This window comes from Elaeis guineensis, chromosome 16, assembly GCF_000442705.2.
Source record: "Elaeis guineensis isolate ETL-2024a chromosome 16, EG11, whole genome shotgun sequence".
Taxonomy (NCBI): domain Eukaryota; kingdom Viridiplantae; phylum Streptophyta; class Magnoliopsida; order Arecales; family Arecaceae; genus Elaeis; species Elaeis guineensis.
In genome coordinates, this window is record NC_026008.2 from 39027071 (window position 1) to 39048567 (window position 21497).

Consider the following 21497-nt stretch of genomic DNA (forward strand, 5'->3'; position numbering starts at 1 on the left):
CCAACTGCAGGAAGACTTCATCCGGGCTCCTACAGGAGCCGGACTTCGTCCCCCACTTCAACTGTAGGAAGACTTCGTCCGGACTCCCACGGAAGCCGAACTTCCGCCCTGAACTCCTGTTGCAGGTCTCGACCGAGATTCCTCGACAAATGATCCACATCCGGGCTTCTACGGAGATCGGACTCCAACCGAACTTCGGTCGACAGGTCTGGACCCTCTGGCAGGCTTCAGTAACGGCCACGACTCTGCTCCACCTTCTGCGATGGATTTCGCGCGGCTCCATCACTCCCTGGCAGGCTTCAGTAAAGGCCACGACTCTGCTCCACCTCCTGCGACGGATTCCGCGCGGCTCCATCACTCCCTGGCAGGCTTCAGTAACGATCACGACTCTGCTCCACTTCCTGCGACGGATCTCACGCCGTTCCACTTTCCGCAACAGACTCCACGTGGCGAGCCATGGTGACCGCCGCGACTCCACCCCATTACTCTTCATAATAAACTCATCCTGGCCCCGAGCGGCCCACGACTAGGTGGTTACAAACGTCGCTATCAATCCGTCGCTCCCTCCGCCTATAAAAAGGGGACTCCAGATACGTTATTCTCTAAGCTCTAATTTCTATCTCAAAATTCTGCTAAAATTTTCGTTCGAGCACTCCATTTTTATTGAGGCAGAGAACTAACTTGAGCGTCGGAGGGTCTTGCCGGAGCAACCCCAACTCCGGTTTAGACTTCTTTTGCAGGTCCCGGCGGCGGCCGCGACTCCCTCGACTCCAGCTTCTCTGATGCAGGCGAATTTTTGCACCAACAGGATTGGCGCTAGAGGAAGGAGTTGAACCTTCGCAGTACCCTTGTTCTTAAAGGAGTGCTCAACGGGACCGCCTCCGGTCATCTTTTCCGGCATCCTCTCCTCCTTCCCCCACTAGGTCTTCGCCCGATGCCTCCCCGCAAAGCATCCGCACGGCGACCCACGGTCTCTGCGGCCAGATCTCAGGCTCCGACCTCGCCTCCAGTTTCCCAAGCTCCTCCTCCGGCAACGACCGCCGGCATGGAGCGGTCAGACAATCGACCTCCGACGGATTTCGCCAACACCATCTCGAAAGAATCCCGGCAGGAAGCGGCCGGCGTATTGGCCGGACCTCCCAAGCGGCAAAAGATCGAGGAATCCATAACTTTCACTGAAGAAGATGCTCGGAGAGTTCAATTTCCTCATAACGACGCAGTTGTGATTTCCTTAAATATAGCTAATTACGATATCCGCCGCATTCTAGTCGACAATGAAAGTTCGGCCGATATTTTGTTCTAGACACCTTCTCAAGAATGTCCACCCTTGACGGTCATTTGGGGCCGATTAGCTCTCCTCTGGTAGGGTTTACCGGCGATGCTGTCCCGATGGAGGGAGTAATAACTTTGACTGTAGCTGCGGGTCGATATCCAAAACAAACCAGAGCTCTGGTGAATTTTCTGGTGGTGAAGGCGCCGTCAGCCTACAACGCAATCCTCGGCCGACTTGGCCTCAACGCTCTCCGAGCCATCGTGTCAATCTACCATTTGAAATTGAAATTCCCTACCAACCAGGGGGTCGGAGAAGTCAGGGGAGACCTAGCCCTGGCCAGACACTGCTACAACATAGCCTTGCAAAGAAGTGACCAATCCGACCTCTGTCCAGTTGATGGGCTGGACGCCCGCGACGACCTCACTGAGGAGAGGGGCGGCCCAATCGAAGATCTGATTTCGATCCCTTTGAACGACGGGAATGCGGAGTATATGGTGAAGATCGGCTCCAACCTGGGGGAAGAGGTGCGGATGCATCTCGTCGATTTTCTACGAAAGAATGCGGACGTTTTCGCTTGGGTTCCAGCAGACATGCCAGGGATTTACACGAAAGTCATGGAACACCGTCTGGCCGTCGATCCAAAGCATCGACCGACGAAAGAAAAAATCCGGGGTCACGCACCGGAGAGGCAGAAAGCGATAGCCGAGGAAGTGGACAAACTCCTGAAAGCCGAATTCATTAGAGAAGTCAATTATCCTGACTGGATTTCTAACGTCGTCCTAGTCAAGAAGGCAAACGGCAAGTAGAGGATGTGTATAGACTTCAAAAAGCTGAATAAAGCTTGCCCAAAGGACAGCTACCCTCTGCCCAGAATTGATCAACTGGTGGATGCAACCTCGGGCCATGAGCTCCTCACCTTTATGGATGCATTCTCCGGCTATAACCAAATCAGGATGGCGTCGGAAGATGAAGAAAAGACTGCTTTCATCACTAACCATGGCCTTTACTGTTACAGGGTCATGCCTTTTGGCCTAAAAAATGTAGGCGCAACCTACCAACGGCTGATGAACAAAATCTTCAAGGAGCAGATCGACCGTAATATGGAGGTCTACGTGGACGACATGCTCATGAAAAGCAAATCTTCCATGAACCACGTTGCCGACCTCGAGGAGATCTTCGACACCCTCCGAAAATATAAGATGAAGCTGAACTCGACTAAATATGCTTTCGGAGTGACCTCGGGGAAGTTCCTGGGCTTCATGGTATCGGGGCGCGGAATTGAAGCCAACCTAGAGAAAATTCACGCCATCCAGGAGATGGCCACCCCGAAGTTGATAAAAGAGGTTCAGCGCCTTACAGGGAGGGTGGCAGCCCTGAATCGCTTCGTTGCGAGGTCGGCCGAACGGTGCTTGCCCTTCTTCTAAACCCTCAAGCGGCCGAAGAACTTCTGTTGGATCACTGAGTGCCAACAGGCGTTCGAAGAGCTAAGGAGCTACCTCGGCTCGCCTCCGTTGTTGGCGAAGCCCGAGCCTAGAGAGAAACTATTTTTGTACCTGGCGGTCTCCCCTATGGCTCTCGCAGCAGTCCTTGTGAAGGAAGAAGAAAAAGTCCAGCGGTCGATCTACTACGTCAGTCGCGCGTTGAGAGACGCCGAAACCAGGTATACTAAATTAGAGTAACTAACTTATGCCCTGTTGATTGCAGCCCGGAGGCTCCGACCCTACTTTCAAGGGCACACCGTAATGCTGCTCACCGACCAACCGATCAAGGCGATTCTATACCGGGCGGATGCCTCCGGGAGGATGGCGAAATGGGCGATCGAGCTCACCGAATTCGACATCAACTATCGACCTAGACCAGCAGTGAAAGCCCAGATATTGACAGATTTTATAGTGGAGTGCACTATCCCGGAGGAGGCCGAATCTGAACAGGGCGAAATTGACGGCCTAGAGCCCCGACCGAACTCCCCCAAAGAAGAAGCAGACCCCTCTGGTTGCTTTTGGGCCCTCTACGTGGACGGATCTTCCAACATGTCGGGAGCAGGCGCGGGCCTGATCTTGATCAGTCCAGAGGGAATCGTCGTGGAGTACGCTCTGCGCTTCGAGTTCTCCGCGACAAACAATGGAGCAGAATATGAAGCTCTGATCGCAGGATTGAAGATCGCCAAAGAGTTGGGAGTAGATCGGCTCCAAGTTCACAGCGACTCCCAACTGGTAATGGGACAAGTCAGCGGAAACTACGCAGCACGGGAGGACAGCATGGCTAAGTATCTTGAAAAGGTAAAGGAGCTCGTCCCCGCCTTCAGTAGCTTCAACATCAGACAGATTCCAAGGGTGAAAAATACCAGGATCGATCTTCTCTCCAAATTGGCTACGCTAGCCCCGACCGAATTGCCCAAGGGTGTCCTCTTTGAAGTTCTGAAGTGCCCGAGTACGGAAGAATCGCTGTCCGTGATGGAAATTGACCACGAGCCCAGTTGGATCGACCCACTGATAGCATACCTCAGAGACGGGGTTCTCCCTCATGATGCAAAAGAAGTTCGGAAGCTCAGAAATCAAGCCTCCCGATACATCCTTTATGAGGGCAAGTTGTACAAGAGATCATACTCTTTGCCCCTTTTAAAATATCTCCGGCCTTCGGAAGCTGACTACGACTTGTGGGAGGTGCATGAAGGAATCTGCGGAAGCCATCTGGGGGCTAGATCCTTGTCCCACAAGTTGCTCCGCCAAGGATATTACTGACCGACTATGCATCGTGACTCAATTGAATACGTCAGAAAGTGCGACCGATGTCAGAGATATGCCAACATCCAGAGACAGCCCGCCATCGAGTTTACACCCTTGAGTGCCCCATGGCCGTTTGTGTAATGGGGGATGGACATCCTTGGACCCTTTCCCGTGGCGTCGGGGCAGAGGAAGTTCCTTCTGGTAGCGATTGACTATTTCACCAAGTGGGTCGAGGCCGAACCGCTGGCGAAAATCACAGAAGCTAAAGTACAAGACTTCGTCTGGAAGTCAATCGTCTGCAGGTTCGGCCTATCGAGAATCCTAATTACTGATAATAGGCGGCAATTCGCGGGAGCGAGATTCGCCGAATTTTGTGAGGACCTAAACATCTCCCACAACTTCACGTCCGTAGCCCATCCTCAGGTGAACGGCGAAGCTGAAGTGACCAACAGAACTCTGCTGCAAGAGATCAAGACAAGGCTCGAAAAAGCGAAGAAAACTTGGGTAGACGAACTTTATCATGTGTTGTGGGCGTACCGAACTACCCAGAGACTGCCCATGGGGGAGACCCCCTTTGCTCTAGCCTTCGGAATGGAGGCCGTTATCCCGATTGAGCTCAAGCTCCCATCGGCACGAGTCGTGGCATTCAACGTGCATCACAATTCGCAAGGTCTTAAAGCCAACCTCGACTTGCTGGAAGAGAAGCGGGAGGTAGCTCAAGTTCGGATGGCAGCTTACAGGCAGAAAGTCGCCCGCTATTACAACTCCCGGGTCAAGAATAAAGTCTTTAGAGCAGGAGATTTAGTGCTTCGACGAGCCACCATCTCGCAACCTCAGGATCGAGGGAAGCTCGCCCCAAATTGGGAAGGCCCATACGAAGTCAAAGAAGTAGTCCGGTCCGAAACTTATTACCTCAAGGAGCTCGGAGGAGCAGACCTCCTGCGACCATGGAGCTCTGACAATTTATGAATGTATTATCGGTAACTTCATTTTTAATAAAAGTCTTATATCCACATGTTTTCTCTCTTGGCACGAGCCTATATCGACAGGACGATCGAAACAAACCGTGTTAGGAACAGGAGGAGAACCTCATCCTAACATGAGCAAAGTCAAAGGCCCGGTTACATTTAGACCGGATGGGGGGAGAGGCTCTGCAATGCCCATATGTGCCCCCACAGCCATGTTAGGAACAGGAGGAGAATTTCGTCCTAACATGAGTAAAGTCGAAGGTCCGGTTACATTTAGACCGGATGGGGGGAGAGGCTCTGCAACGCCCATATGTGCCCCCACAGCCATGTTAGGAACAGGAGGAGAACCTCGTCCTAACATGAGCAAAGTCGAAGGCCCGGTTATATTTAGACCGGATGGGAGGAGAGGCCCTGCAACGCCCATATGTGCCCCCACAGCCATGTTAGGAACAGGAGGAGAACCTCGTCCTAACATGAGCAAAGTCGAAGGCCCGGTTACATTTAGACTGGATGGGGGGAGAGGCCCTGCAACGCCCATATGTGCCCCCACAGCGACGTTAGGAACAGGAGGAGAACCTCTTCCTAACATGGGCAAAGTCGAAGGCCCGGTTACACTCAGACCGGATAGGGGGAAGGCCCTACAACGCCCATATGTGCCCCCACAGCCGCGTTAGGGACAGGAGGAGAACCTCGTCCTAACCAGAGCTAATACCTATTACGACAGGAATAGGGGAAGAACCTCGCCCCGACACTAATTAAGGTCTGATCATTCAAGAACGGATGGGAAAAAGGGGACCTTCCCAGCGGCCCCTTCGCTCTCCCGCGACCCCACCAAGAGCAGAGGGAAAATCCTCACTCGAAAAAGAAAAAGGAGAAAGAGGAGGGGAGTTAAAAAGGAAAGCGACGAACTACATCAACGACAAATGAAAAATAAATTATATCAAAAATATAGGAAACCTCGTCTCAGCGAGGATGGGGGCTCTCATCAAAATCTCCGATCTCTAAAAGAGCTCTCAACGCAGGCCAGGGATAAGATGGCTTCCTCGGGGCAACGAGAAGCTCAGACCCCCGAGCTCGAACCCTGAAAGGGGGCGTCAAATCCGAGTGATCCCGGACAAACCTGCGGCCATAAGCAAAAGGACGGGTCGATGCGACAGCAATCGAGTACCTCCGAACGGCATCGATTTCGAGCAAGGCAAAGGCCGAAAGAAGCTCGGCAAGCGACAATCAACACATGAGTAAAAGAGGTAGCGAAAAATTTTCTTCTCATATTATTTATTAAATATGCATTACAGAGCCATTAAGGCTGAAGAAAAAGGATGATTGAAAAAGCGAGCCGACGCGGCAACGACCAGTAACCTCCGGACGACGTCAAAAAAAAAAAAGGGGGGGAAAAGAAAAAGAAGGGAATACAACAATAACAATGGTAAATGAAAGAAGTTCGGCAGACGATAATTTGATGCAAAATGCGGACAAGGTAACGAAAATTTCCTTTTCATTCTCGATTAACAAGGTGTACGTTACAAGGCCCTGAGGACCGAGGAAAAAGAACATTACTCCAAAACTCGAAAGGAATACATTGGAGACCACTTCAAGCTTTCGACTTCTCTTTCCGGTTCCGTCCTTCTCAGCAGTATTTTTCAGTACGTGTGATGAACCTCTCGGCTCTCGCCCCTCGCCTCGTTCCGCTCCATCGTCGAAACCCCAACCCTAGGGGGAAAGGGGGGATAGAATTCAAGGGGCAACGACGGCGATGATGGCAGCAACGACGATCTGCATCGGGAAGGACCGAAAGTACCTCGGAGGCCACGATGACGCCGGAGGCATGCACCACCACCGCGTGCTCCACGACGACCACCGTCCTGGGTACTTCGGCAAGGTCGGCATGAGCTACTTCCACCGGCAAGGTCGGCATGCGCTACTTCCACTGGCAAGGTCGGTATGCGCTACTTCCACCGACCCCACAACAAGTTCTACTGCCCCACCGACAGTGCCGACCACTTCTGGTCCCTCGGCCCTGACGACGTCAGGAAACCCACCATAGCTGGTGACGACAACTCTGCCCCCTTGACCGGTGTCATCCCGTTCAACTATTCTGAAATTCTCGGACGGAACGCGCTCACCGGTTGTTTTCGTTATTAAATCTCTGCTGTTGAAGGAACTCTCTCTCGAGCCCCCTTTGAGGCGGTGGGAACCCTCGGTGACAGTTTGACAGCCGGAGAATTCGCAGGCCGCTGTTTTCCCCCTTCTACTCCTCTCGATCCGTGGCATCCTCTCGAGGTTGGCCTCCAGGGCAGAAGCCCCGACGGGAGAACCCCTCGGAGAGGCTCGGAGGACTGAAGGCGGCGGGGAGCTGGCGGGGATGGCGAAGACTGGTGCGAAGAGCGCTCAGAGTCGAAGAGGGCACTGATGGAGTGGCTGAGTGGCTAAACTCTCAGGCAGAAGAAAGGTGCCGACTCTCAGGCGAAGTGAAGCCCCTGGAGGAAAGGCGGGGGCTTAAATAAGCGACGGGACCTGGCACAGTTATGGTGGCAGATATCCCTAAGCCCACCAGCACCCGCCACGTGTCCCACTCACCGTGACGTAGGGCTAGCTGCCGGCGGGATCATTATGGCGTGGCGCTTAGGATAACGCCCTGGTGGGAATTCCGAAAAGACTCTTCGGATCGTCCTAATCGGAAAAAGACTCCAGCACGCGCGCATTAAATGCCAAGATTTTCGAGGGCGGTCGTGTGCAGAATTCAAAGAAACGACTTCGGCTGTGAAAATTTTCTGTACTTTCTTCGATCGAAACTCAAACTCGGAAGTAGGGAGACTGGTGTTGGGTATAAAACCCCCCCAGCCGAAGTTCGTGTCAGGAGTGACCCCTCAGGGATTCTACCGGCGTCCGACCTTCGGCGGCATCTCTCCGGCGGTCGAGCCCCCGCGACATTCCCAAGTTCTGCCGACGAATAGACCCCCACCGACGTCGACCAAATTCTTCACGACGGACGGACTCCACCCAAGTTCCTACCCGCTAGACTTCGTCCGGACTCCTATGGGAGCCGGACTTCATCCCCGACTTCAGCGGCAGGAAGACTTCGTCCGAGCTCCTACGGGAGCCAGACTTCGTCCCCGACTTCAGCGGCAGGAAGACTTCGTCCGGACTTCTACGGGAGCCAGATTTCATCCCCGACTTCAGCGGCAGGAAGACTTCATCCGAGCTCCCACGGGAGCCGGACTTCGTCTCCGACTCCAACTGCAGGAAGACTTCGTCCGGACTCCTACGGGAGCCGGACTTCGTTCCCGACTCCGACTGCAGGTAAACTTCGTCCAGACTCCTACGGGAGCCGGACTTCGTCTCCGACTCCAACTGCAGGAAGACTTCGTCCGGGCTCCTACGGGAGCCGGACTTCGTCCCCGACTCCGACTGCAGATAAACTTCGTCCGGACTCCTACGGGAGCCGGACTTCGTCTCCGACTCCAACTGCAGGAAGACTTCATCCGAACTCCTACGGGAGCCGGACTTCGTCCCCGACTCTGACTGCAGGTAAACTTCGTCCAGACTCCTACGGGAGCCAGACTTCGTCTCCGACTCCAACTGTAGGAAGACTTCGTCCGGGCTCCTACGGGAGCCGGACTTCGTCCCCGACTCCGACTGCAGGTAAACTTCGTCCGGACTCCTATGGGAGCCGGACTTCGTCTCCGACTCCAACTGCAGGAAGACTTCGTCCGGACTCCTACGGGAGCCGGACTTCGTCTCCGACTCCAACTACAGGAAGACTTCGTCCGGGCTCCTACGGGAGCCGGACTTCGTCCTCAACTCCGACTGCAGGTAAACTTCGTCCGGACTCCTACGGGAGCTGGACTTCGTCTCCGACTCCAACTGCAGGAAGACTTCGTCCGGACTCCTACAGGAGCCGGACTTCATCTCCGACTCCAACTGCAGGAAGACTTCGTCCGGGCTCCTACGAGAGCCGGACTTCATCCCCGACTCCGACTGCAGGTAAACTTTGTCCGGACTCCTACGGGAGCCGGACTTCGTCTCTGACTCCAACTGCAGGAAGACTTCGTTCGGGCTTCTACGGGAGCCGGACTTCGTCTCCGACTCCAACTGCAGGAAGACTTCGTCCGGACTCCTACGGGAGCCGGACTTCATCCCCGACTCCGACTGCAGGCAAACTTCATCCGGACTCCTACAGGAGCCGGACTTCGTCTCCGACTCCAACTGCAGAAAAACTTCGTCCGGGCTCCTACGGGAGCCGGACTTCGTCCCCGACTCCGACTGCAGGTAAACTTCGTCCGGACTCCTACGGGAGCCGGACTTCGTCTCCGACTCCAACTGCAGGAAGACTTCGTCCGGGCTCCTACGGGAGCCGGACTTCGTCCCCGACTCCGATTGCAGGTAAACTTCATCCGGACTCCTACAGGAGCCGGACTTCGTCTCCCACTTCAACTGTAGGAAGACTTCGTCCGGACTCCCACGGGATCCGGACTTCCGTCCTGAACTCCTGTTGCAGGTCTCGGCCGAGATTCCTCGACAAATGATCCCCATCCGGACTTCTACGGAGATCGGACTCCAACCGAACTTCGGCCGACAGGTCTGGACCCCCTGGCAGGCTTCAGTAACGGCCACGACTCTGCTCCACCTTCTGCGACGGATTTCGTGCGGCTCCATCACTCCCTGGCAGGCTTCAATAACGGCTACGACTCTGCTCCACCTCCTGCGACGGATTTCGCGCTGCTCCATCACTCCCTGGCAGGCTTCAGTAACGGCCACGACTCTGTTCCACTTCCTGCGACGGATCCCACGCCGCTCCACTTTCCATAACAGACTCCACGTGGTGAGCCATGGTGACCGCTACGATTCCACCCCATTACTCTTCATAATAAACTCGTCCTGACCCCGAGCGGCCCACGACCAGGCGGTTACAAACGTCGCTATCAATCCGTCGCTCCCTCCGCCTATAAAAAGGGGGACCCCAGATACGTTATTCTCTGAGCTCTAATTTCTATCCCAAAACTCTGCTAAAATTTTCGTTCGAGCACTCCATTCTTATTGAGGCAGAGAACTGACTTGAGCGTCGGAGGGTCTTATCGAAGCAACTCCAACTTCGATTTAGACTTCTTTTGCAGGTCCCGACGGTGGCCGCGACTCTCTCGACTCCAGCTTTTCAGATGCAGGTAGATTTTTGCACCAACAATAGTGAATTTGGCTAAAAATTTTTTGGAAGTCCATGGGCGATTGCGATGTCCTATTTGTGCACGTATAATATAAGTCTGAGACTGTGATCGCTTGACCAGCAAGCAAATGCTAAACGATGTAGCGGTTTGGACGACCTGGGATGTGCAATCTGACATGTTGGATGCGTGCTCGTATGACTTTATGGCCTTATATACAGTTCTTGTGATTAAGATATAAACATTTTATACAATGCGATTATTTCTATGGAACCCCCTTAATGGAATTTATGATAGCTACGGAACCTGCTTGAGGAAATCATGATAGCTGCTTGATGCCACTATGGTAGAGCAAGGAGGGCCCAGTCTGCTTGATGGTTTAAAAATCTGGACCGTAGGCTCAGACCGCCACAGATGGATCTTGGAGGCTTGTGGAGGCCACTAAAATTCCATGCATCAAGTTATCCTCATAGGACAGAGGGATGCAATCGAGCCAAGCTAAAATGAATAGTTAGAGGCTCAAATTTTACTCAACCTTAAAATACAAGGGCTTAAAACTTGACTCAAGATTTATTTTAAATTTAAGTTTGACTCGATGAAAAAAAAAAAAATTCGAGATTGATTTTATTTGATTCAAATATTAATCGAGTCATACTCAAGTTCGAGTTCGAACTCAAATTTGAGGCTTAACCTACTCAAATAATATAATATAATATAATATATATATATATTAATAATTATATTATTAAAATATATATAAATTTGAATAGATTCGTGTGACTTCGAGCTTAGTATTTGCTACTTGAGTTCGACTAAAAAAAACTATTCAAGCTATTTCAACTTGATTAAAGTTTGATAGTAGCCGAGTCAATATTGAATTCCAGTCAAGCTCAAATAGCTAGTGAGTAACTCATCTCATTTGCATCCCTTGTATGAATGGAGAAAAGAGTCTCTTATAGAGCTGATCATGAGCCAGATGGCCTATCTAGCATAGCCCAAAATTCAGTGGGACAAGCCTCGGCCGGAAAAAAAAAAAAAGCCCAATCTAAATATCAAACCAATCCTGAAAAATTTAAAATTGACCCGATCTAGTCCAAGATTATATGTATACACACATATGTTAATTATATGAACTAATAATTAGTACATTTAAGCTTAATTGTACTATTATTGTAATATTGTTTGGCTGAAATGTACTTTTTAGATGTTATTTTGCACTACAAAATTATATTGCAGTTAGTGTATTATAGTAGTAGGGTAAAAGAGGAAATTTGGATTGGTGGGCGGCCTAGGATCGGCTCTTCAAGATTGGGCCGAGGCTAGGCAAAAATTATAAACACGATATTCTGACCGGACTTGATTTGAGCATTGCCTTGGAGCCTAACTTCTGCCGTAGAGCTCAATGCTACTCGATGTTTGATCAGCTTCACTCAATTATACCATATCTTTTCTCTCTTTTTTTGTGGACCGCTTTTCTACTCTTATCTGAACATCCTAACCATCTTCCCACCCTTCTCTCTTTTTCTCTCCTTACCATTCTCTCCTTTATTCTCTTCCAACTTCTCCTTACTATATATATAGATCATGTAGATCTCTATCCAACCAAGCACAACTTCACTTGACCTAACCCATAAATATACAGATACTCGAATTCAACACATGGTATGCACATGTTTTTGAAGAATAGATGAGAAGAGAGCACTGGGACTGTACAAAAGAAAGTGTAGGGTGTCTTTTGAGGTTTTATAGCTTGGACCTTGTCGCTTCATGGCCTCGATGGTATTTTTAGTTAGATCAAATCTACCACTGAGTTAGTGGACTAGTCCAACCATGAACTAACATGCACCAACATATGTGTATTGCTCCCTTTTTTCTTTTCTTTTTTGTCATGGTTGGATTGGTCGATCATTAAGCAATGGACCTAATCTAACCAATAATTTCCAAGGCTTGAGAGTTTGGTTACGAGAGTCCATCTCCGATAATTTCTCATATATATATATATATATATATATATATATATATATATATATATAATCAGGTCGATCGAATTTGAACTCATATCTGATCAAATCAAAACTTTATAATAGAAATCCAACATCAATATCCGAACCATTGAATATGATTTACTATTTTAAAACTACTTGTATATAAAAAATTATATGATTTGAAAATTTCTAACCTATATATTAAATAGTCATAAATTAGACAGCCTAAATAAAATTGAATTAGTTGTATTTTTTGATCACTTGATGCATAAGCTAGAAGTCTTCAAATCAAATAATTTTTGATGTATAAGTATTTTTGAGATAGTAGACCATATCTAATGACTTAAATCATTGATATAGGATCCCATTGTTCATTTGATCTGACCGAATTTGAGTTCAATTTGGTCGACCTTATCCAAATCTGCCCCTATATGTATATATACTAATTTATCTTAATGAGAAGTTAATTATATTTTTAATTAAAATATTTTTATTAGGATCTAAAAATGGTACAAGGATCATGGCCCACCCCAAGCAAGATCTAAGAGCTGGATAAAGGAAATTCCTCAACCAAATTTTCTAAGAAGATGCTTAGAGGCTTCGCCAGGATCTGGGTTACATTAATCAACCTGACAACTCTAGCCAATCCACATATTGTGCAACAATTTGTTTTCCATTCATGAAATCAAGCTAGTTCCATGACATTATACCTCCAAAATTTCAAATTCAAGAAACAAAGACAAAGTATTTGCTAGAATTTCCTTCAAGAGCCGTCTTCCAAATGAAGAACAAAGCTCTCTTGTTATTTGAAAAACAACTCAAAAATCATTTTTATTTAAGTTATTAAATAATAAATATTTATATATCTGACACTTGGTGATATATATTCTATAAATTTAATTATATAAGGAACAAAGATGCTTTTTTTTTTTTCTTTTTCTTGACATATTAAATGATCATAAAAACAACCATCATGAAGTGTGCCCACAAAACCACAAAGCTTAAAGCCTGGGCACTAGCAGTCCTTTCCAAATAGGGTTGAAACTAGATCGGATATAGATTGGATACCGGATACAAATATAGATATAGAATTTATTCAGATGCAAAAATTCATATCTATATTTATTTTAAGCAGATATGGATATAATTCGAATATTGAAAATATGAATATAATTACAAATATAAGTTGGATGATTAAACTTGATAACTATAAAATCAAAAATATTATTAAATAAATAATAAATCAAGTTAATAGCATATTTATATGGTTATATATTTTTTTAAAAAATTAATAAATATTATATAAAATTACATAGGGTTATAAATAGATTCAAATATTTGGATACAGATTAAATGATTATCCATCCATATCTATATTCATTTTTTTTTTTATGGATATGAATACAGATATGGATATTAATCCGATCTTCAAATTTTTATATCTATATTCAAATTAATTCAGATACTAAACAGATCCAAATGAATATTATCCATACCAATTTCATCTCTATCCACAAGTATGATATCAGAGCAGCTAGCATAGTCCATTGTCTCAAAGCCAGGAGGATCTCCAAGTAAGTCTAACTGATAGCATCAGTGAAGACACCTGATCTCCCGAACATTGTCTCGGAGCCACTAGGATCTCCAAGTAAATCCAGTGGATAGCATCAGCGAAGACACCTGACCTCCCAATTTAGAAATATCAAACCGTTAAAGAAGTGAAACAATGTATGAACAATCATACAAGACCAAGAATATAAAGAAATTATCCAAAATGGCCAAACAACAGAAGGGATAGCTCCCGACGAAGGAAACTCTCTTTTCCCGGATTTCCTCTCTCTAAAATAGAATAAAAAAGATTCAAAATACGACAGTCAATGGACCAGCCATGTTGAAGAATTATTTTTTAATCCATCAGAAAATTACAATTTTAATTTTGTAAATTATAAAAAGAAAATAAGACATCATGCACGTTTCTCCTAACAAGCAGGAAGCTTCTGCACAGATTTCCCGTTAAGGCGTCGAGGGAGGTTGATGATTTTATCAGTCCGATTCAAAACCAAGCTGAAACATAAAATTTGGATATGAAAAGTAAACCTAATAAATTATTAGATTGGGTTTAGATTCTGAAAATAGACTCAGAGTATTATTGAATTGAATTTGGGTTCAGATAGATCCGTCACCAAACATACATTATCCGTCATATATACTGACAGAGGTATGCATATCGTTTGACATATAAATATAGTCTCCAAACATACATACTGACAGAGGTATGCACATCGTTTGACATATAAATATAAAAATATTTGCATCTACATATGTGAAGGTAATCATGCAGAGTAGCGGACCCATAACCATCCTGTTTCACCAAAAAAAAAATATTTGCATGTACATATGTGAAGGTAATGATGCAGAGTTCATTCCCCTATGATTTACGATAATCTTTTCACAATATATGTATTATGATTCAATATTTACATCGAGCTCGATTTTTATAGAACCTTTTTTATCCATTATTTTGATTATACAAATGCTTAGGTAACAAAAGTAGTTTTTAAATAGATACATATTTTTCTTTTTTTAAAAAAATTATATTCCAAATTTATAGTTGATAAGATAGCATTACGAAATAATATAACTGGATTTGCATTAACCTAACAGGAGAATTGCGTATAAGAATCGATACTCTAATATCGAAGGAAGGACAACCCCTAACCCCAGGACTCGACTCAAACTATTACTCTCAGAAGGGGTACTTCGTGAGACCAAAAATAACTCAAACGGATCATCCTCACGTGTACCTCATGAGTATTAAACAACTTAGGTAAAAATAAGATCCTTTGACAACATTTGCCACAGTTTCCAGCCTACTTACAACCCATGAACGCAACCAAAGTTAAACTAGAAAGGATGATGCCGATCACTCATTCAAACGCCCACTGGTTCTCCCGCCGCACCTCTTCCTCTTCCTCAGGCGTGAAGTCATTTTTGATATTGAAGGTCTTACGAATTTCTTCTGGGGTCTTTCCCTTGATCATGTCAGCAACAGTCTGGCACGTCAAATCTAGTAAACCCTTTATGTTCAGGTAATTTGCAGCCTGAAAACATTAGTAGTATCATTAAGACCGATCGAATGTTACTATTAGTGATAGCATCAACCACAAAAAAAAACAAAAAGAAAAAAAAAAAAGACATCCAACTTTATGCATAACTAGCAAATAGATGGACTACCAAGGATATAAAAAAAATAACTAAGATCGCATGCTGTATCTAAATACACCTAGTATGGCAAGTTAGAAACCGGTAACACAGTGAAGCAAATCTAGAAGTATAGAATATAAACAAATTCTTATTCTACTAATGTATAAAAGAACAAAATTTGCACCACCACGGCCCCTAACCCTTGTACTTGGTCATGATCATCATAGCTGTTCAAACTCTATTCAACAATGACACAGAGATAAACCTTGATACCTTTGGAGCCCTCGGATCTCCTTATATCTAGCATCAAGGCATTCAAACTAAATCCAAACTAATTTGATAGAGAATTGCATATGGCCATCTAAACTAAATAAAATAGATAACCTACCTCTCACTACTACTACGTCTCCATGGATGTTTATCTCAGACGAATTCTCTCCATAAGTATATCAGTCTTTCAATTTCCAAGGTGACTGAATCCGTTAGTTATTCCATTCATGTAATTCAATTCCAAGATTCAAATTCCAAAGAAACACGGACCCCACATCTAACTTTAAGTAAAACTTAGCCATAAATACAAAATCCTGGCAAGAGATCCATAAATACAAATCACAAAAGATCAAAGATCAAGGGAACATTTAACTCAAAATAAACATGAACCCCCGATCTAATTTTATGTAAATCTATATCTAATTACAAAATCCTGGCAAGAGATCTACGATCAACAGAACATCTACTTCTCTTCTTAATAAAATAAAATCTTTCATGCATTTCAGCAACCAGGGCATCCACCACAAATCGGTTAGAGACTTGATTGCAAGCTTGAGCACAATACATATTGTTGTTAGTTTGGAAGCATATAGTTATATACACGGGCTTTGTAAGACATAGGACTATTTCCAACACATCATGGCACCATGAATTATGATGTATCAAACAAGTATCATTGTGCTGCTAATTCAATAGTCGGGATGAAATGCATGATTGGATTAATTAAAACTTTGAGGACCTGTTTGGATATTCCCGCAGGATTAGGTTGAAAATCCTGCAAGAATCGGGCCTGGCCTGTCTAGCATATCTTTTAAGAGAAACTCTTTATGCACCGCGGGCGGTGCAGCTCGGCACACACCACCCGTGGTGATTGGCTCGGGCGCGTGGCCAGAGAGCAGCACGGGAAAAAAAAAAAAAATTTTTCACCCAGCCCCGTGCCCGAGCCAATCACCGCGGGCGGTGCGGCCGAGCTGCACTGCCCATGATGCACAAAGAGTTTCTTATCTTTTAAACTATGTACATAGGTTATGTCTAATATTATAGAATGTAAGGCCTGGCCCACCCAATGTCAACCGAACCTCTTCCAATCCATTCCTGTCCCTATGGGATTCGAGCTGGCCCGCTTCAAAAAAAAATTCTTAGAATACTATCAATATGCATTCGGCCTGCCTTGTGTTTTTGTGAATCTTGTTCGATTCCATAGGATTATTCAAACAGGCTCTTAATATATAGTTACTATTATTATATAAAATACCATGAATAATGGTTCCTACATTTCCATTTTATACCATTCAATTTCTCATTTCAAGTATTAGGTACTAAAATTTGTTGAGTGTTGCTACTTGAAGAATTTCTTTAGATTAAAATTAGAAAATTTGGTGAAGTTTGACAAAAATATGTGTTGGAAAGGCTAATTCTGGTTACTGGTTTTATTTTTATCCTAAATGTGCACCTGAACATCCATTTTCACTAGTAGCACTTCAAAGTAAAATTATGTACAAGTGTTAAACTGCAGGAAAAACAAAACTTACGCAAAACTGCAGCTAATTTGCATTTCCACATGCACAAAGGAGAACATAATAGCAAGCCATTACTTAAAACTTCCCTAGCTATTTTCCAACATGTATCAGAAGAAGCAGAAGCAGAAATATAACAAAAATAAAAACAAATCCAGAAGCAGAAGATTTAACTTTTGGGGAACCTTAAATTAAGTACAGACCAAAACTTGAATCAGAAAAACTGTATTACTTCTTGAAGACCACATGTTCGAAAAAAGCATCCAATGACAGTTTCACTACCATAGAATCATAGTCACATGTAACTGTCAGAACCCATAAGAACTTTGCACTAATATATGATGAAATTCCAGACAGGCATATGACAATTTATGCTTTGGAAAAGGAAAATGTGTGAAACAGTACAAATGAGGGGCGAGGTCATACCAATTTAGCCCAGATCATCCCAACACTCACAACCGCTTAGCTGTTTGGCACATCATGTTATGCTGGTGATAACAGTAGACTGTGTTCCACAGATATGAATATAAAAAAGTAAAAGAGATGCTTGAATATGTTTAACCATCAAACAATGATTGACATGCAACCTTAGTGCAGGCAACAGATTAAAGTCATTCACAAATGGCTCTTGTTCAGCTCAATTTAGGATTGATTAAGACCAAATTGAGCATACGCAAGCTAGGCTTAATCCTAGTATTTAGGTTTGAAATTGATTTCAAGCAAAGCTTGAGCAAAACCAAGATCAATCAGATTTGGCTCAATAAAATTGGAAACTGGCCAGCACCTGTTTTGAGCCATCAATCCACACTCATCAACCTTAAATTGAATGTTTCTAAGCCAAACTGGATCCCTTTCCTTATTCTCAGACACAATTCTGAGCCAAGCCTGAGCAGATGCTCAGTAAGTAAGGCTTGAAATTATGTGTGTAAGCATGTTACCTTGAAATCAATCCAACAGCTGAAGCTATTAAATAAAACGACCTGAACACAGGTGGAACAGTTGATGCAATGGCTTGCTAATACTGATTCATTAAGACTTAATTATATATAAAAAAGGAATTTTAAAATTTCAAGCTTGAATCAAACTTTAATAGCATGTGAATTAAGCTTGATTCTGGTCTAGCTCAACTTTAGAATATCAAGAAGTTCAAAAGAGACATGTGTGGGGATTCAGAAAGGCTTGTGTTGGGATTGACTTGACACATGACATAATCAAGCTCATGAAAACATAAAACAAGCAAAGCATGCTCCCGTACCTCAAATCAAAATCAATCCCACAAAAAAGCTTCACAATACTCAAAAATTGATCTAGCTTGACTAAATTACAGACCAATCAAAAATATAAACATCCAAAGCATTCATATAATATACATTTATAATCAACTATTGAAATCAATCCAATGGCAGAATCTGTGTGCACTGGGGAAAAAATTAATCTACCTACATTATATATATTAACATTTTTAAAATGTTATAAAGGACAAAACATTAACAGATTTATTTATTAAGGTGTTTCAGAATACTTGTTCCCCATTCAAACATCAAAATATAATGGGCATGGATACATTGTTGCAACAACCTGCTCACTGCCAATACCAAAGTTGCAACCAAAGAATATGATAACTACTTAAATCCCTGACATCTAACCAATATCCAATGAGGAATCTTTCAGTTGGGCAGAAGTGCCACGGTAACATAAGATTATTCAAATAATATGAAGGTTCTGTTGTTACAGTTCATGATGTGATTGGCTGCATGGACAATCAACTTTAATGATTTAATAAACAACATGTAATATTTGTTCAAATGAAGCCTTGAGTTTCTATCCTGAATTGAGTTCAGTATAAGCCTGATTAAAATCTGACTTGATGTCATAGGCTATTAAGTTACTTTAAATACACTAGCATATGAGTTGGTTTGAAATTAGTCTTGATGAAGCTTAAACATATAGGAAAAGAGACCATATTGATTACCGAATTTAAGACTCCAAATTAGGTTCGATGCAAGTTACATCAGACAAAACATTGATCAAACTCACCTAGGGTACAACCCTATGTTGAGCAAGTACTATGTCCAAAAAGAAAAGAAAATTTTGATACCTCAAAAACATAAAAAGTGCAACTATTAGGGAAAAGGGTAGAATTTAATGGAAGAAATTTGCATATTTTAATTCAAGATTTCTTGTCAGCAACCACAATATTTTGAATAGAAACTCATATTAAAACAGTAGTCCAAATTTCATGATTTATAATACATAAATCCAGCCAAAAAATTTAAGTCCACATTGGTTGGACACACAAAACTCCCTACAATACTTCATAAAAAACTACGAAAAAAGAAAAAGGAAATGATACATTACAACAAGTGATGCATTTTAAAGGTGATCACAAAAACTAAAGAAGGACATACATACATACATACATACATATTTATATAAAGCACTAGATGGTTTTTATCAACCCCGAGTTTTATCTTCATTAGTTCATCAGTCTCCCAATACACAATCTAGGAATCCCACCCTCCCCTCTTTCTCTTCTTTCAAAAGGAAAAGAAGTGCAATAGTTTTCATCATCCCCAAGTTTATATTCATTAGTTCATCCATCTCATTTGGTCCACCTGAACACCATCATGGATCTTGTGATACCTGCCAACCACAATAAGCAATGCACAAAATTCAACAACATACATGTGAGACTATTATCATGATTGCTTTTTTTTTTTTCCTGGGTTCTTTTGTTGGGGGCCGGAGGGATGAGATGTGCAAACTCCATCAAGAAAATATGAATTTTTCCCGAAATATGTAAAATAGCTTTGAAATGGAAAAAAGGAAGAGAAGCAGGAAATGCTCGCATGTAATTCCTTCATGCCCCTTGTCTTCATGCAGGGCTACAGCGTGACAACTAAAACAAAACTTCAGGGACTTAATTGGACAAACTCTAACCATAACGAGACTTCCCAATAGCAAAATTAGAACTACAATTCCCCTTTCAAAACTAAGTTTTCTTAGTTATTTCCTCTTTGCTTATAGCTTAATTCACCCAATGGTCTAGAAATACCTAAACAAAATTGCTGAAAAATTGAGCAGTATCCAACCATTACAGCGTACCAGACAAGCAGGCATATGCATCAGCATCAGATTCGCATCAAGTAAGTCAGAAGCTATTGCACCAAGTCTCAAACATAGAAGAAAAATTTACCAAGAGTATTCCCAACTACGGCGATCATCATCATGACCAACGACCTCTACTGTCTTGAGAGTTTGGCAATCTCGTGAATGTTAACAAATACATCAAATTAAGGAAATCAGGCAAGAACAAAACTATGGATATAGAAACCAATGTCAAACGAAACCATAATTCATAATACCAACACTAAAAAATCACACCGCCTACAAATCAATAACAAGAAAAATGGAGAACAAAGCTATATGGCAACCCTAACCCTAATTCATCAACAAACAAACAAATCGTCCCTAATCGAAGCCACCACCGAAAAATCACACTAAAAACAACTCAAACAGAGCAAAAAAGAAGGATAATGAATCTATTTCAAAATTCTCGACCCAATTCATCAAGAAAAAAACAAATCACGAAATCCTGACAAGATCAATCATCAAAAAGGGGGGGAAGATCAAAAGGCAAGGAATCTGACCAGGATGAGGTCGAAGAGGGTGGCCTGGTCGACCTTGACGAACTCGGCATCCCAGGTCTTGAGATCCTCTTCGCCGAGCTTGGAGGAGGTGTCATCGGTGGCGGACTTGGAGGCGGCAGCGGCGGCGGCGTCGACATGCTTCTTGCAGTACTCGATCACTTTCGAGAGGATCTTGCTGGTGACGTTGGGGAGGGGGATCCCGTTGCTGGCGCAGTCGTCTTCGATCATGTGCTTGATCGTCTGGGACTCCATCGCCACCATCTCATCCACCTCGAACACCTCGCCGTCGGAGCTCTTCAAGATGATCTTCTTCTCCGCCATGACTACCGTGACTGATCGCCCAAGAGAAGGATCCGAGGAAAACGAAACCCTAGGAGAGGAACGATTGAGGCGAAGCGAGAAGAAAAGGTGTCGGTGAGGCTTATAGGCGGCTCCAATGGTCCCAAACAAAGATAAATGGAAGAAGTGAAATTACTTGGATAACCCTAAACTTAGGCCAAATTTCCTTAAACATTCCCTGAGCTAAAAAAATTTGTTACAGCGGACCCAGAGTTTGTTGAGCGGTCCAATATGACATGCTGGACCATTTTTTCTCTTTATTGGATTCGGATCAGCTTACTTCAGATACTTTTAATTTTATCTAAATAAATTTAGTTCAGACTAATTTTCTTAATTATGTTGATCTAATTTAATGAATTTTATAGAATTTTAGGTCCAGATAACCATATAGATTCTAAAAACTAAT

The 21497-nt window shown here is 44.1% G+C and overlaps 1 protein-coding gene across 1 annotated transcript; it reads right to left on the reverse strand.

Annotated features, from left to right (window-relative positions):
• Window positions 1-14886: 14886 nt before the first annotated feature.
• On the reverse strand, window positions 14887-21170 carry LOC105059648 (SKP1-like protein 1). The gene is made up of 2 exons (XM_010943028.2): window positions 20753-21170; window positions 14887-15212 (listed from the first exon to the last, which is right to left on the reverse strand). Exons 1-2 carry the CDS (start codon window positions 21071-21073, stop codon window positions 15039-15041), a joined length of 495 nt encoding a protein of 164 aa, XP_010941330.1. The 5' UTR covers window positions 21074-21170; the 3' UTR covers window positions 14887-15038.
• Between the last annotated feature and the right edge of the window lie 327 nt (window positions 21171-21497).

Coding starts and splice junctions, on each gene's coding strand:
- LOC105059648 (XM_010943028.2), bottom strand. CDS start 21,073: ATGGCGGAGAAGAAGATCATCTTGAAGAGCTCCGACGGCGAGGTGTTC. Junction 15,213..20,752: donor CCCTCTTCGACCTCATCCTG/GTCAGATTCCTT, acceptor TAATGTTTTCAG/GCTGCAAATTACCTGAACAT.